Raw genomic sequence first — 17,015 nt, 5'->3', positions numbered from 1 at the left:
CAAGAATGGAGGAAAGAAGGACTGTATAGAGGGAAAAGAGGGGTGGGAGGGGTGTGGGGGAAGGAAAAAATAACAGAATGAATCAAACATCATTACCCTATGTAGATGTATGATTATGCAAATGGTATGCTGTTACTCCACAAACAAACAGAAACAACATGTATCCCATTTGTTTACAATAAAAATAAATTAAAATAAAAAAAATCCCAATGATGCACCTTACAGAAATAGAGCAAGCAATCATGAAATTCATCTGCAAGAATAAGAAACAGGAAGAGTGAAGCAGGGGATATCATAATACCAGAACTTCAACTATACTACAAAGCAACAGTAACAAAAACGGCATGGTATTGGCACCAAAATACACAGGTAGATCAATAGCACAGAATAGAGGACACGGACACAAACCCAAATAAATACAATTTTCTCATACTAGACAAAGGTGCCAAAAATATGCAATGGAGAAAAGATAGCCTCTTCAACAAATGGTGCTGGGAAAACTGGAAATCCATATGCAACAGAATGAAACTAAACCCCTCTCACCCTGCACAAAACTCAACTCAAAATGGATCAAGGACCTCGGAATCAGACCAGAGACCCTTCATCTTATAGAAGAAAAAGTAGGTCCTAATCTTCAACATGTCGACCTAGGATCAGACTTCCTTAACAGGACTCCCATAGCACAAGAAATGAAAGCAAGAATCAACAACTGGGATAGATTCAAACTAAAAAGTTTTCTCTCAGCAAGGGAAAGTATCAGCAATGTGAAGAGAGAGCCTACAGAGTGGGAGAAAATCTTTGCCACTCATACTTCAGATAGAGCACTGGTTTCCAGAATATATAAAGAACTCAAAAATACTCTACACCAAGAATACAAATAACCCAATCAACAAATGGGCTAAGGAAATGAACAGACACTTCACAGAAGACCTACAAGCAATCAACAGATACATGAAAAAATGTTCACCATCTTTAGTAATAAGAGAAATGCAAATCAAAACTACACTAAGATTTCATCTCACCCCAATTAGAATGGCAATTATCAAGAACACAAGCAACAATAGGTGTTGGCGAAGATGTGGGGAAAAAGGTACACTCATACATTGCTGGTGGGGATGCAAATTAGTGCAGCCACTCTGGAAAGCAGTATGGAGATTCCTCAGAAAGCTTGGAAAGGAACCACCATTTGACCCAGCTATCCCACTCCTCGGCCTATACCCAAAGGACTTAAAACCAGCGTACTACAGAGATACAACCACATCAATGTTCATAGCGGCTCAATTCACAATAGCCAGATTGTGTAACCAACCTGGATGCCCATCAAATGATGAAAGGATAAAGAAACTGTGGTATATATATACGATGGAATATTACTGAGCTATAAATAAAAATAAAATTATGACATTTGCAGGCAAATGGATGAAATTGGAGAATATCATACTACATGAGATAAGCCAATCTCAAAAAACCAAAGGAAGAATGATCTTACTGATATGCGGATGATGACACATAGTGGGGGGTGGGAAGGTGGCAAGAATGGAGGAAGGAAGGACTGCATAGAGGAAAAAGAGGGGTGGGAGGGGTGAGGGGAAGGGAAAAAAGATAACAGAATGAATCAAACAACATTACCCTATGTAAATTTGATTACACAAATAGTATGCCTTTACTCCATGTACAGAGAAACAACATGTATCCCATTTGTTTACAATAAAAAAAAAAGGACAATATAAAAAAAAAAGATTAAACAAAGAATTTTCAAGACTACAAGAGATGGCAGTTCACATTTAGAGGAAAGCCAATCATAATAATATCAAATTTCTTAATAGAAACCCTGAAGTCTAGAAGGACTTGGAACGATGTATTATAACCCTGAAGGAAGAAAACTACCAACCAAGATTGCTATATCCAGCAAGGCAATCTTTCAGAATTGAAGAAATAAAACTTTTCAAAAAAAAAGAATAAACTAAAGGAATTCATGAGTAAGTCAGAATTGCAGAAGATATTCAAGGAGCTCCTACACACAGAAATAGAAGCTAACAGCAACCAAGAGAAGTTGGAAAAGAACCAATTTCATTAAGAGTAGATAAGCAAATAAGAATTAAGATCAAACATCAGAAATAAATCAAAATGGCAGGAAGCAATAAATACCTCTATAACACTGAATGTGAATTCAATTATCCAATTCAAAGAGAGACTGACAGATTAGATATTTCATGCAATTGGAACCTGAAAGCAAGTAGCAGTAGTTACTCTCATATCTAATAAAACACTTCAAATCAAAATTAGCCCGAAGAGACCATAAAGGCCACTACATGCTGGTAAAGGGAAGAGGCCAACAAGATTTCAATCCTAATTACATAAAATAAAGATTTCAAGAAAACAATCCTTATTATATAAAACAAACACTACTCAATTTAAGCTCAGATAGATCCTAATACAATAGCACTGAGTGATTTCCATACACCTCTCTCACAGATAATCCGGACATAAAATCAGCAAAGATATTTTAGACTTAAAACATGGTATAAATTAAACAGACTTAACAGACATCTTACAAATATTTCATCTGACAGGTGAATACACTTTCTTCTCAACTGCTTGGGGACTTTTTCCAAAATAGATCACAGTTTAGTCCACAAAGCAAGTCATAGTAAACAAAACCTTTTAAAAATGTAATTCCTTGCATCTTATCAGATCACAATGGAATAAAATTAGAAATCAAAAGCAACAAAAACTAGGAAATTATTTAAACTCATGGAAATTGAACAATATATTTTTGAATGGTGTCATTGAAATAATCAAGGGATAAATTTAAACATTCTTAGAATTAAATAAGAACACAGAAGCAAGATAACAATCTCTGAAACACCTACAAAGGCAGTTCTGAAAGGGAAGTTTATAGCTATGAGTGCCTACATAAGAAAATCAGCCTTAAGCAACTTAGTGAGACCCTGTTTCAAAATAAAATATTTAAAAATGGCTGGGGATATGGCTCAGTGGTTGAGAGGCCCCTGGGTTTAATCCCTGGTACAAAAAAAAAAAAAAAAAAAAAGAAAAAGAAAAAAGAAAAAAGAAAAAAAGAAAGAAAATCAAGAAAGATCCCAACCTAATTGATGGATTCTGAAGCTCTAGAAAAATAAACCAATTCCAAAATAGAAGAAAGGAAATAATAAAGATCAGAGCCAAAATTAATGAAATAGAGAATAAAAAATACAAAGGATCAATTGAACAAAGATTTGGTTCTCTGAAAGATTAAACAAGATTGATAAAACCCTTAGCCAAACTAACCAAAAGAGAGAGAAAGGGCAAATTAATAAAAAGAGACAAAAGGGAGATAGCACAACAAACATCACTGAAATCAGATGAGCACTAGGGACTATTTTGAAAATTTATATTCTAATAAATTGGAAAATCTAGGAAAAATGGATAAATTTCTAAACACATATAAAAGGTTTGATTTCTAAAATCAAACCAAGAAGATACAGAAAACTTAAGCCAATAACAAGCACTAAGTTTGAAGCAGTAATAAAGTCTTCCAACAAAGAAAAACCTAGGACATGATGGATTTGCAGCTGAATTCTACCAGACCTTCATAGAAGAACTAAATGCCAATGCTCCTCAAAATATTCCATGAAACAAAGGGAACACTTCCAATTCCTTCCATGAACCTAGTATCAAACTGATACCAAAAATAGCTTGTATCAAGGAAAGAAAACTATAGACAAATATCTCTGATGAACATAGAGGCAAAAATCATTAATAAAATCTTAGCAAATAGAATATAACACAACATATTACTATGATCAAGATAGCTTCATTCAAGGAATACAAGGATGGTTCATAATACACAAATTAATAAATGTAATACATCACATAAATACAACCAAGGAAAAAATCACATCATCTCAATATAAGCAGAAAAAGCCTTTGACAAAATTCAGCACCCATTCATGATAAGAACACTAAAGAAACTAAAAAGGAAGTTACCTCAACATCATAAAGGCCATATACAACAAACCCAAAGCCAACATCATACTGAATAGGGAAAAACTGAAAGTATTTCCTCTAAAATCAGGAAAAAGACAAAGATGTCTGCTCTTAGTACTCCTTCCCAATAAAGTACTTGAAATTTCAGCCAGAGCAACTAGACAAAAGAAGAAAATTAAAGGGATAAAAATAGAAAAGAAGTGAGATTATCACTGTTTGCTTATGATATGATCCTATATTTAGAATATCCTAAAAGCTCCACCAGAAGATTTCCAGAGCTGATAAACTGAGCAAAGTAGCAGGGTACAAAATGAACATACTAAAATCAACAGTTTTTCTATACACCAATAATAAAATCATTAAGAAGTAAATCAGTAAAACAATCCAATTCACAATAGCCTTAAAACAAACAAACAAAACCTAGGAATAAATCTAACCAAAGGTGAAAGACTTCTACAATGAAAATTACAGAACACTAAAAAAAGAAATAGAGGAAGACATCAGAAGATGAAATGCCTTTCATGTTCATGAGTAGGCAGAATTAATATTGTTAAAATGGCCATATTACCAAAAGATGTTTACAGATTCAATGTAATCCCCATCAAAATACCAATGACATTCTTCAAAAAACTAGCCCAAAAAGGAATGAAAAAAGTGCTGCTAGGCATCGTGATGCATGCCTGTAATCCCCTGGCTCAGGAAGTTGAGGCAGAAGGACCATGATTTCCAAAGCCAGCCTCAATAACTAACTTAGCAAGGCACCAAGCAACTTGGCAAGAAGGCCCTGTCTCTAAATAAAATCCAAAAAAGGGCTGAGGATGTGGCTCAGTGGTTAAGTGCTCCTGGGTTCAATCCCTGGTACAAAAAAAAAAAAGTCCTAAAATTCATATAGAAGAATAAAAGAGAATAAAAGACCTAGAATAGCCAAAGCAATTCTGAGAAAAAAAAGACATTTAATATGTCACAAATTATCACAAACTATGCCACAAATTATTACACGAATTTTATTGAAGCATCATGGTACCAGCATAAATAGCCACACAGACCAATAGAAGACACAGAGACAAACCCATGATTCTTGATACAGTCATCTGATTCGTGACAAAAGCACCAAATAAATACATTGGAGAAAAGAAGGGCTTTTAAACAAATGGTACTGGAAAAAATGGATATCCATATGTAGAGGAATGAAACTAGATTCCTATCTCTCACCTTGCACAAAAGTCAACTCAAAATGATGAGAGCTAGAAATTAAAACAGAAATTTTGCCACTGCTTGAAGAAAACAGGATCACCCTCCAGCATATAGGGGCAGACAATGACTTCCTCAATAGTACTCCTAAACTCAGGAAATGAGATGGCATTAAATTAAAAAGCTTCTGCACAGCAAAGGAATCAAGTGTAGACAGCCTACAGGAGGGGAGAAACTCTTTGGCCAGCTACTCTTTCAAGAGGATTAATATCCAAAATATATAAAGAACTAAAAAAACCACCAAAAATAGTAATAACCCAATTAATAAATTGGCAAAATGAACTAAATGGACATTTCTCAAAAGAAGAAATACAAATGGTCAACAAATATATGAAAAAATATTCAACATCTTTAGCAATATGGAAATGCAAATCAAAAACTGAGATTTCATCTCATTCCAGTGAAAATGCCAATCATTAAAAATATTAAGCAACAATAAATTCAGGTGAGAATACAGGGAAAAATAAACCGTTACACATTGTTGGTGGTAATGTAAATTAGTATAATCACTACGGAAGTCAATATGGAGTTTCCCCAAAAGACTAGGAATGAGGGGTTGAGGTTGTAGCTCAGTGAAAGAGCACTTGCCTAGCACATATGAGGCACTGGATTTGATCCTCAGCATCACATAAAAATAAACAAAATAAAGGTATTGTGTCTATCTACAAAGTAAAACAAACAAACAAACAAAAAATTAGGAATAAAACCACCATACCAGCTATAACTTATACTGTATCAAGTTGTTGGTATTTACCCAAAAGATTTAGTCAGCATACTATAAAGGATACATGCATATACACGTTTACAGCAGCTCAACTCACAATAACTAAGTTATGGAACTAGCCTAGGTATCTGTCAACAGATGAATGGATAAAGAAAATGATATATATAAACACCATGGAGTTTTATTTAGTTACAAAGAATGAAATTGTCATTTGCAGGAAAGTGAATGTAATAGGGCATCATCATATTAAGCAAAATAAGTTAGATTTAGAAAGTCAAGGTTTGTGTATTTTCTCTCGTATGTGGAAACTAGAAAAAAAGAAGAGGGAAAGTGAGGAGGATCTCATGAAAGGGAGGCCAGTACAGTAGGGGAAGGAATTCAGGGGAGAAATGGGGGGAGGGCAAGAGGAGGTACTGTACTTGGAAATAAAATATTTCAAATTATGTGCACATACAAATATAGCACAATGAATCCATTATGTATAATTATTATGTACCAATAAAAAAATTACACTGCTGAATGGATCAAGTCAGAGGCATCAAATTTACTATCACAGTCCTCACCGACATGTACAAAAGCATCTGTACTTAAAAATGCCCTTGATGAAACAATGCTGTCTTTATATCAAAATTTGACCCTTAAGTAGATCTTGCTAATATCCTGTACAACAAAATGGGATGTACAACAAAGCATGATTCCTCTGTGCAATGTCTGTCTCAAGGAAGTATACTTATGCAACTGTTCTGAGTTGTGAGTTCGATCAGCTTTTTTCATGGCATGGTCATTTTTCTTTAAAGAGTTACTGACAACTATGCTAAATTGTTTAGAGTTGGGGATTTAGAAGAAATGAGCCTGTTGTATCAAGGAAACCACCATTTTTTACCAATGATAAAGTTTGAGTTTGAAGTTTTAAGGAAAAATCAGAATTTTGGAAAAGCTCTAAGTTTTCCAGCTCTTCAATTTTTATCAGTGGTGATATAGTATAAAAAAGTGTTAATATTTGGAAAATGTACATAATTAAGTGCACTATTTTCTGATGGACCATTACAGAGTTACAAAATCGTGCATAGGTAAAAGATTCATAGATGTGTGTTGAATCCCAGGCTCTGAAAAATGAAAAAATATTAAAAAATAAGAACTAAAACACTAATGATAATGCAAAGGATTATTTGAAATCAAAAAAAAAATTTTCATTTTAATACAATAAATATACCCACAAAAACAAAATCTCTATGAGGTTCTCAATGATTTCTAAGTGTATATAGGGTTCCTGAGACCAAAAAGTTTGAGAACTCTAAGTGAACCTAAAACTACTTCAAAAACATTTAAAAAATGACTGTGGTATAATATATCAATTTTATTTGGAAACAGAAAAATACAGTTGGTATAAAGTAGCAGGCTCTTTGTACATTATCCAACCCTCAGAAAACAGAGAGGAAAACAGTAAGTTGTCCAAAACCACACAAATATCCACCAGCAGAATCAGCAAAACCAGCCTGGCCCAAGAAATTAGGCTTTGTGTTCTCATCGCCTCATCTCCCAACAAAGATCCTTTCATTTTTTATCTACTGCAGTCCCTTTAGTTTCTATTAGCTTTGGACTCTATTCCTAAGAAATTTAGTCCTTATACACTTATTAAAATCCCATAGCACTGGGTAGAACACAAGCTTAGCTTGTACAAGGGCCTGCATGCAATCTCCAGCAATGCAAATAAATGAATAAATCCCATCCCTACCAAATGCTTGAAAATATCCACAACATAGCTTATGGAAAAGGTCAGGTCACAGCAGTGTTAGGTCACTTGTTAGACTCTTCACTTGTTTCCTGAGATTGTAAGGGGAAGACTAGACATTTTTTACCTACAATTGGTAACCACAGTCAACAAGATGATGGAATACAATTTTCACAAATATTAAAACTTAACTTTAGATAGACTTTTTCTATTCTGGACAAAAGTTACTGCTGACAGCTGTAAGGAAGATAAAACTGACAGAAAAATCTCAAAAAACAATCTTGAGCAAAAAGTAGCTAGATTAAAAATACTTTGTGCTTCTACTTACATAAAAGGTGGCAAAACCATTTGTGGTATTTACAGGTTATGTAGTGATGGTGGAATCAGTAACTAGAAATACGAAGAAGGGGATTTAAGGGATTCCAGTAGTGATTTTTCTTGAGTGATTACTCAGGTTACTGTTCACTTTACACTTTCAGTATCCTTCACATCCTGTTTTTTTCCTCTCTATATCCTCCACCTAATAGCTCTCATCTAACAAGTGTCCTGTACTCCATATACTCACTCCCTTGCCCTGATCATCTTAAATTCTGCACAACAGGACCTTTCAATATCAGACTCTTAAGAATTCCTGTTATAAACTGGGCGTACTGACACACACCTGTAATCCAGCAATTCTGAAGGGTTAAGGCAAGGAACTTCACAAATTCAAAGCCAGCCCTAAGCAACTTAGTGAGAGCTTGTCTCAAAAAATAAAAAGGGCTGGGAATATAGCTCAGTTATAAAGCCCCTCCTGGGTTCAATCCCCAGTACAAAGAAAAAAAAAAATGCTGTTAGAGCCAGGCATGGCAGTATATACCACTGGTATATACCTGTAATCCTAGCAATTTGGGAACTTGAGGCAGGAGAATCACAAGTTCAAGGCCAGCCTACTCAATTTAGCAAGAATCTATCTCAAAATAAAATAAAGGGATTAAATTAGGGGTAGCTTGGTGTAGAACAACCCTGAGTCTAATCCCCAGTACCAGGGTGATGGGAAGAAATCCTGTTATACAGGAGTTGGTGATATAGCTCTGTGGTAAGAATACATGCTTAGTATGCAGAAGGCTCTGGATTCAATTCCTGACATCAAAGAAGAAAAAAATTATCAAGAAAATTGCATAATCTAATGCAAGCTAATGAAATACACAAATACAGCATTAAAAAAAAATACAGCCATGTATCTTCCTAATTTCACCAGTGGGACAGAATATAATGTCTATCTTCTTTGATCCCAAAGATTTAACTTGCTGTTGGGGTAAGGGTATCTGGACTGTAACATGGTTTTCCCCAGTTCCCATAAACCTCCTTCAGAATTACATAATCATCTTAATAAAATCTCCTAATATGCTTCATGTTCTGCAACTGTATTACAGAATTTGTAAAAATTATATTGTACACACTAGGTGGTATGGAGTGCATGCTTTATTTCTATTATGAATTTCACACACAGACATTTTCTGGGTCACACCATTTCTACACAGGCTGAAATAGCACTCCATTTTAAAAAGGATTGAGTAGTAGACTTAACGGGTTTCCATAGAAGTTATAGTTCACTGAAGGTAATACTTACCAAGCAGCCCAAAAGGCATATGACATTATATTTGCAATAGATTCTTACAGCCCTCATATGTTCAAGGTAATTTGTCTACATAAAGGTATTTATTAACCAGTTAACTAGCTTTCTATCAGGACTTGTAAGAATCTTGTTAGATGGACACTTCATAAAACAGCTTTACAAGGTTAAATTCAATAGTACGAGCATGTGGTAACTTCTGCCTATTCATTTTTTTTTTTTTTTTTTTTTTTTTTTTTAGTACAAAATGGATTATCATCTATATATCTTTCAGAGTGAGTTAAGAGTTAAATGTTATATTTGCCTCTGGACAAAATTTTAATTAGACACACAAGTAGGAGAAAACCACTTTTAATTGAAAAATAAAGCAATACATCTCAAATAAGACTCTGTTTAAACAAACAACATAAACTGTAATATGTTGAGAGAAAAGGCTTTCCTAAGTGGTATTGTGAAATTTAGGTATCAGTATTAATACAGTTTCCCTCCTTTATCCTGACAAATATTTAAAATAAGAACTTTTCCCCATGAACCTAATTTCCAAGAATTAAATGTGTACAGGTTTATCCCTATTTTCAACCCACTGACAAAGGAGGGGAGATTTTAAACAATTATTTCCACACTTGAGTTCCCAGAGAAAAGCAAATACCAAAGTAAATATTTTCCTTATGAAAAATCTTATATGTAAAACACACAAGACTATTAATATTTAACTCATTCACAAAACTTCAAAACACAATTTATCAAGATGACCTCTACGACAACTTTCCTTTAAAGAAGTTTGCAAATTTCAGAATGGTTTAGGTTGACATATCAGACATATTAAACTTTGAAAGAAACTACTACTAAAGTTATTGCTTTAAACTGGAAAAAAAAAAAAAAAACCTACGGTCGAAGTACCTTTCTAAAAAGAACTCATACAGTTGTTCTTAAAATTATACTCATGTTAACTGCAGAGAAAATGTTAAAGCATACAGTAAACATCACTCTTAGAATAACAGAACAAAGGCATTAAGATGTATGGCTTTTTGTGTGATTGTTATTACTATCTATAAATAAAGTCATTGCTGTTTGACTGAAAAAGGTTTTTACAAAACTTCACTTCCAAAATTAACATTTTTATTAAATCAAGTTTAAAAAAATGTTCACTGTAGAAAAGTCAACAAGGGTTTTAAGAAAACCAAAATATACCTTTTTATACAATATATGTATATATTAGCAGCAAACTACTGAGATTTTGATCTTTTAGTAATTTTAAAGAAAGCATAAACATTGTATATTAGTATGGAATGTCAGTGAATTAACTTTATCCTTTTTTTTCTGTGATTTGGCCCTTCTATAAAATACTTTATGATTCCCATTACAGAATATTAAGAACAAACTTAGTTTTGACTACAAAGTAGTGAAACTGTGGCTGGTAAAATCTGTTTTCACTACATCATAGCCACGCATTATTTTTGAGAATAACAAATGAGCACCATAACAACAGGTAATTGTGTGTAAACTCAATTTTTAAGGTGTAATAGCAACCAACTTATACCACTTAGCATTTGACTACTTTTAAAAAATTTGGTGATATACAAAATTTTAATCAAATCAGATAATTCAATCCTATATTGCTTGTTCATTTTTAAATCCTTAATAAAAATTATGTATAACCTGACAAACTGCATGCAAAGATATATATGTATATGTATGTTATGTATATATACACAAAAGTGTATGTCCATATATATCTTTAGCTTTGAATTTCTTTAAATTTCTCATTTAAGTATATCTGTAGAATATAATATCACCAACTGAAAGTTTTTACTAAGTTTCATCTTAGCTAATGAGAAACGCTGGCTATTGAAAATTCTGTGGCAAAACCACTGTTATTCAGCTTAGTACTTCAGCTTACAAATTAGTCAAACAAACAAGATTGAATTACCAACTGCCCAAAAGAAATAAATTTTTCTCTTGATATTTCCTTCTAATAGCAAAAAGGAAATGTTTTTACAATGAACTTTTACTTTTTAAAGAGTTAAAATTATTAAAGAAATCTCATTAGTCTTCAAAAATACTAAATGTTATATAAATACAATTTTCTTATAGTTGAATACTTCAGCTATAATCTGTGTTTAAAAAATTTCCTTTGGATTCTTCCATTTAGCACTTCAAGTTTTCATTCTGCAACTCTGACAACTGGCTCAGATTTGTTAAGTTTATATCAATCACGTCTTTCAGAATTTGCTATTGTGTGATACCTGTGTACAATAAATAGGAGAAACTGCACCAAATTTCAAAAGCAACATAATAATAATGAAAAATTCAAAAATATGTAATATAAAAAAAGATAAAAGTAAAATAGGGATTCCCTTTTCACTACTACCTTAGTGAAATACAATCCTTTTTATCCTTTTAAAGTAATGTCATAACTGTCATTTTTTAACTTGTCAAGAGGATAAAGTTTTTGTGTGGCCCAACCTTTATTTTCAATTAAAAATTTAAAACAATAGACTGAATTACTTTTATTAATATACACATCAAGTTGCTGAAACGGTGACTTCATGTAGTTTTCCCCTTAAAGATGGCACTTGCAGGTACAAAGATGCAGAGATGTCTACAGGCTTCAGATGTTTACTTGAAAAGATTCCTCAACGGCAGTTTGATATTGGGTTTCTTCATCTAGTTGAAGATTCTAAAACACACACACACACACACACACACACACACACACAAAATTAAGCTGTCAATAAGAAAATACTCAACTACTCCACATTTTATCTAGTATATTTCTGATCCTGATGTACATTACATTCAGGACAACTTTATGGACAACACATAGTATACTTTAAAATATAAGATTAAGATGGGTGTGACATCTATAATTCCAGCAACTGAGGAGGCTAAAGTGGGAGGATCACAAGAGCTTGAGGCTAAGTTGGGCAACTTAGCAAGATACTCTCTCAAAATAAAAACAAAATATAAAAAGGGCTGGGCATGTAGCTCAGTAGTAAAGTGCACCCCTGAGTTCAATTTCCAGTATGAAAAAACAAATAGATAAAAGATTAAAAGATCTAAATACTTCAACTTCAATTAAGTTTTGCTGTAATTATTTAGGACTAATAAGGCCAGCAAACAATAAAATTTATAGTTCCAATCATTAATCAAAATTATGCTTAATTGTAACTGACAATCATAAGTGATACATTTGCTCAAAGAAATAAACTTTTACTATTTATAGTATATAAGAAATACATCTTTCATATGTTGTATCAATTTTAACTCAAGTAATACAATTTTCCCTTAATTCCACACAGAGTTTTTATATAAATCAGAATTTTGTAGGTCTAGGGGGTCTGCTCTTCTGTTAATTCACTAAAATAGTCAATTTAGTTTTTACCACATCTCTAAAGTTTACCAATATTATTTCCAAAAATAAAATAACTTGCTGTATATCTAACCAGTATGGTATAATAGATTGCCTTAAAATTCAAGTCTAGCCAGGCATAGGGGTGCATGTCTGCAATCCCAGCAACACAGGATAATCTCAAGTTTGAGACCAACCTTGGCAACTTAGCAAAACCATCTCAAAACAAAAAATAAAAAGGGTTGGAAATATACTTTAGTGGTAGACTGTCCTGTATTCAATCCACAGTACAAAAAACAAAAAACAAAACAAACAAACAAAACCTTGTCTAGATTGAAAAAAATAATTTAACTTGAATATTTAAATGGTAAACTTTCTTAAAGAATTTACTTACCACAAATTCTCCATAATCAAACTGATGTCTTTGATTTAGATGACTAACAAAATTTCTAGTAATCTGGCTAGGATCTCCCCAAGGAAGAGACACACAAATAGGACATGTCTATGAAAAGAAGATTGTTTCAAATAAAAAATGAAAACAATCAAACTTTACATAATTATTGAGAATATATTAAAATGACACAGGCATATGTTACTGAAAAAGATCAGTCTTATGTTACTTAATTACATTTTGCAGAGATTACACTTTTTAAAAATGGAAGATTTAAGCAACTTTTATTGGCACCATTTTTCCAAAACTCAAATAATATCCGCTAACACTTTTGCAATAAAGTATTTAACTAAGCTGTGCACATTGCTTTTTTTAAAATTTTGACACAGTAAGTACACACATAATAAACTACAGTATAGTGTAAACAAACTTTTATATACACTGGGAAATCAAATATTTTGTATGACTTGCTTTATTGCAATATTTGCTGTATTGCAGTGGTTTGAAACCAAATCTGAAGTATCTGAGGTAATGACTATACATGAAAATACTTTCTTTTATTTTAATGGTGCTGGGAAGCCAACCCAAGACCTCAAGCCTGCTAGGAAAGCCTTCTACCACACCAAGTTACATTTCTAGCCCTTGATGAAAAACATTTCTAAAGATCAAATTTCATAACTAGATCAATTCCCAAATTACTTTTAAAAAATGCACTAATAAGAGATATTTATATATTCTATCACTTTATCTCCAATCACACAATTGTTTTAATACAAACACGAGTCTATAATAACACCAATAGTAAGGAGGGTTATTAATTGCCTTTATAGTATAAAATCTCATTTGAGATACACAAAAACCATGATATATTTTTAGTTTCATTTCCTTTTATGTAAAATAAAAATTATGTAAATTTTGAAGTTTAAATTGTAATCTTAAATTTTTAATGAAGTACATCTTTAAAAGTGAATGGAGGGCTGGGGTTGTGGTTCAGTGGTAGAGTGCTTGTCTTGCATGTGTGAGGCATCGGATTCAATACTCAGCACCACATAAAAATAAGTAAAATAAAGGTATTGTGTCCACCTACAACTGAAAAAAAAAACAATTAAAAAGAAAAAAGTAAATGGATAAGGGCTGGGATGTACCTCAATGGCAAAGTATTTACCTCATATTTGCAAAGTCCTGGGTTTGACCCCCAGTTCCAACAACAGCAACAAAAAATCACCCTCACCCCAAAAAAGATAAAAAAAAAAAAAAAAAAAAGTGAATGGATGATATACTAAATAATATAAAAAGAAACTTAAGTGACTGGACTCCGGTCAAAGTTTACAATACATTGAATATTAAGCAGAAATGAATAGAAATTGTTAATTCAATATAAAACTCAAAGAAAATATGGTTCTTTTCCTTCCCTGCTTTATGCATTCATACATTAGATTCTGCAAACGTAGAATTAAAAATACCTGCTGGAATACAGATGAAAAAACTGAAAGGACCCAACAGACTAAGGTTCTACAACTGTCGAGTTTCCTGTTCACCTCACATTCATTACTCTTCTCCAGGCTGTCCTCCTATGCTATCTCATAATAAGCATCTCCCTTGGATTTCTAAATATCTCATTTTGGCTCACGGTTATCAATCTTTATTGACCAAAATATACTTACTGATAATGCTCTATCCAAATTTATATCAATGGCCTTCCCTTTTGCATATATAAAGTAAAATAAATGAGGCAGCATGCTTTAAGCAGAAGACTGTCTTATATATGTACTTACCACAGGAACTATCTGAAATAGGTGGTTACTGTTACAGTGATCAAGTAAACGCTGTCTGGTAAAATTTGACTCTTGACACAAGGGACACTTAAAGGTGGGATGCCCAGAACTAGAAAACAATTGTAAATGAAACATATTTAATTCAAAATCATAACAAAAAATGAGCTCTCCAATATTTTGACCAAGGTGAGCTTGTTTTTAAAGTTATAATCATTAGACTATTGAAACAGTCTCACATTTTCAAAATGTTTTCAACAAATGATTTATAACAGAACTTCTCAAACAATCTGTTTATAATACTACTGTTAAATATTTTTCATGGAGTCTGCCTATATCAAAACAAAAACAAAGACCTAGTTGTTTTTAAGTAGTTAAGTCCAAACAATTATAATCAATCACTAATGTGAAGCTAATGGATGTCACTGTGTGTCCCTTGAAATTTTTAAATATTCTATAGTGCCCAATTTGGAAATCTCATATCTAATAATTAAAAAAAATTTTTTTCCCTGTGGTACTGGGGATTGAACCCAGGCACTTTACCTCCAAGTTACATTCCTACACTTTATTATTTTTAGGGCCTTACTAAGCTGCAGAGTCTGACCTTAAACTTGTGATCCTCCTCAGCCTCCTGAGTCACTGGGATTATAAGCATGCACCAGTGTCTGGTGCTGAAATTTAAAACTTCTAAGTCTTCCACCAAAATTACACCTATCTTTAGCTGACATAAAAGCCCATGCCTGTAATCCCAGAAACTCAGGAGGCTGAGGCAGTAGAATCTCAACCCTTGAGGCCAGCCTCAGCAACAAGTAAGGACTGAGCAACTTAGAAAAGACCCAGTTTCAAAATAAAAAATGAAAAAGAGTAGGCTGTGGCTCAGTAGTAAAGAACCTATGGGTTCAATCCCCAATATAATAAAAACAACAACTGGGGATATAGTTCAGTGGTAAAGCACCCGGGATTAAATCCTCAGTACAAATACTACTACTACTAATAATAATAAATTACATCTTTAATATAATCCAGGTCCTAGGAATTGAACATATAAAATTTATAAAGCAAAAACACACTGATCACCAGAATAAAGTACTTCAAAACAATCTGAGGATCAAGTATTATTAGGTTTTAATACCTCTCAAAGTCAGCAAGGAAGAGTTCAACATTGACAACTCTATCTGAATCATGCATGGAAGAAACCTGACCACAGTCAAAGAGAATAATTAAACTTTCTGAATCTAATGCAATTCTTAAAAGCAAAAATTACACTGTTTTTTCCTAAACTACCAATTTCTAGCACTATGGCTAATGATTTAACTAAATAAAAATATAATTTACAAGTCTACTATTTGATAAAGTGATGAATACTATTTACTAAATTAGCAAAATTTTTAGAAAAGTTTACCTTGTACTCTCTTGGTAAGTTTCTGTGTTATCAGATGTGGACGTTTCACTCCTATTACTTAATAAGCACAAGGGAAAATAGTTAAAACCTTCAGTTAAAACACATCGGGGATTTATTAACTTGAAATGTTAATGAAGACAAGCAGTCTGAATTTTTTTTAAAGTATAAATTTCAAATAGTTCTGAACATGCAATAATTATAGCAATTACTTTTCAAACAAATTAAGATAGAACTGCTCTGCTTATTAGGTTCTTATGTCTTTTAAAATTAATATGCAGTCACAAAAGTATAGATTAGAGAATTCTGCAATTACCTTAAATCCTATTTCTCTATCTCTACCAGTAAGATTTTAAACACATGTAGCTAGGATATGGTTCAAGGTTGTGCCTCCAAAATGGAGTAGGCTTAAGAAAATACCTGACCATTTACTACACTTATATTTTACTCCCAAACTCCACTAATATTTAATATATACATCTTGTTATCTTCACTTGCCAATCATGTGTCATATAAAATATTAGAGGAATCTTTAAGGAAGAGTGGGTATGCCAGGGGGACTGTCACTTATGTGAAAGAGAATTTCATTCATTTGGTCAATTTTATAAAAGCAAGGTCCTTCAAAAATAGAAATCTTAATAGTAAAGAGTCAGGTAGTAGTCCTAAAGAGGTATGCTCTGTATCTCAATCCTAAAAGTTAAAGGTTGTTGAACTTTAAAAAAAACATTATTCAATTTTCTCTTATAATAAGACAAGCAATAGTATATCACCTACCTAACAGATGGTCTTTTT

The 17,015-nt window shown here is 32.7% G+C and overlaps 1 protein-coding gene across 2 annotated transcripts in view; it reads right to left on the bottom strand.

Moving 5' to 3' along the window:
• Window positions 1-9,644: 9,644 nt before the first annotated feature.
• Window positions 9,645-17,015, bottom strand: part of Rnf138 (ring finger protein 138) — a 29,593-nt gene continuing 22,222 nt past the window's right edge. For both annotated transcript variants that reach the window (XM_047526953.1, XM_047526954.1), the window contains exons 5-8: window positions 16,227-16,283; window positions 14,828-14,936; window positions 13,056-13,163; window positions 9,645-11,989 (exon numbers count right to left, since the gene is read on the bottom strand). In XM_047526953.1, the coding sequence (XP_047382909.1) occupies window positions 11,921-11,989; window positions 13,056-13,163; window positions 14,828-14,936; window positions 16,227-16,283 (343 nt within the window). In that variant the 3' untranslated portion in view covers window positions 9,645-11,920. The remainder of the gene's footprint in view (window positions 11,990-13,055; window positions 13,164-14,827; window positions 14,937-16,226; window positions 16,284-17,015) is intronic.

Source organism: Sciurus carolinensis, chromosome 15 (genome assembly GCF_902686445.1).
Source record: "Sciurus carolinensis chromosome 15, mSciCar1.2, whole genome shotgun sequence".
In the NCBI taxonomy this organism is placed as follows: domain Eukaryota; kingdom Metazoa; phylum Chordata; class Mammalia; order Rodentia; family Sciuridae; genus Sciurus; species Sciurus carolinensis.
The sequence above is the reverse complement of the archived record's forward strand: the minus strand, read 5'-3'. Positions and strand labels throughout refer to the sequence as shown.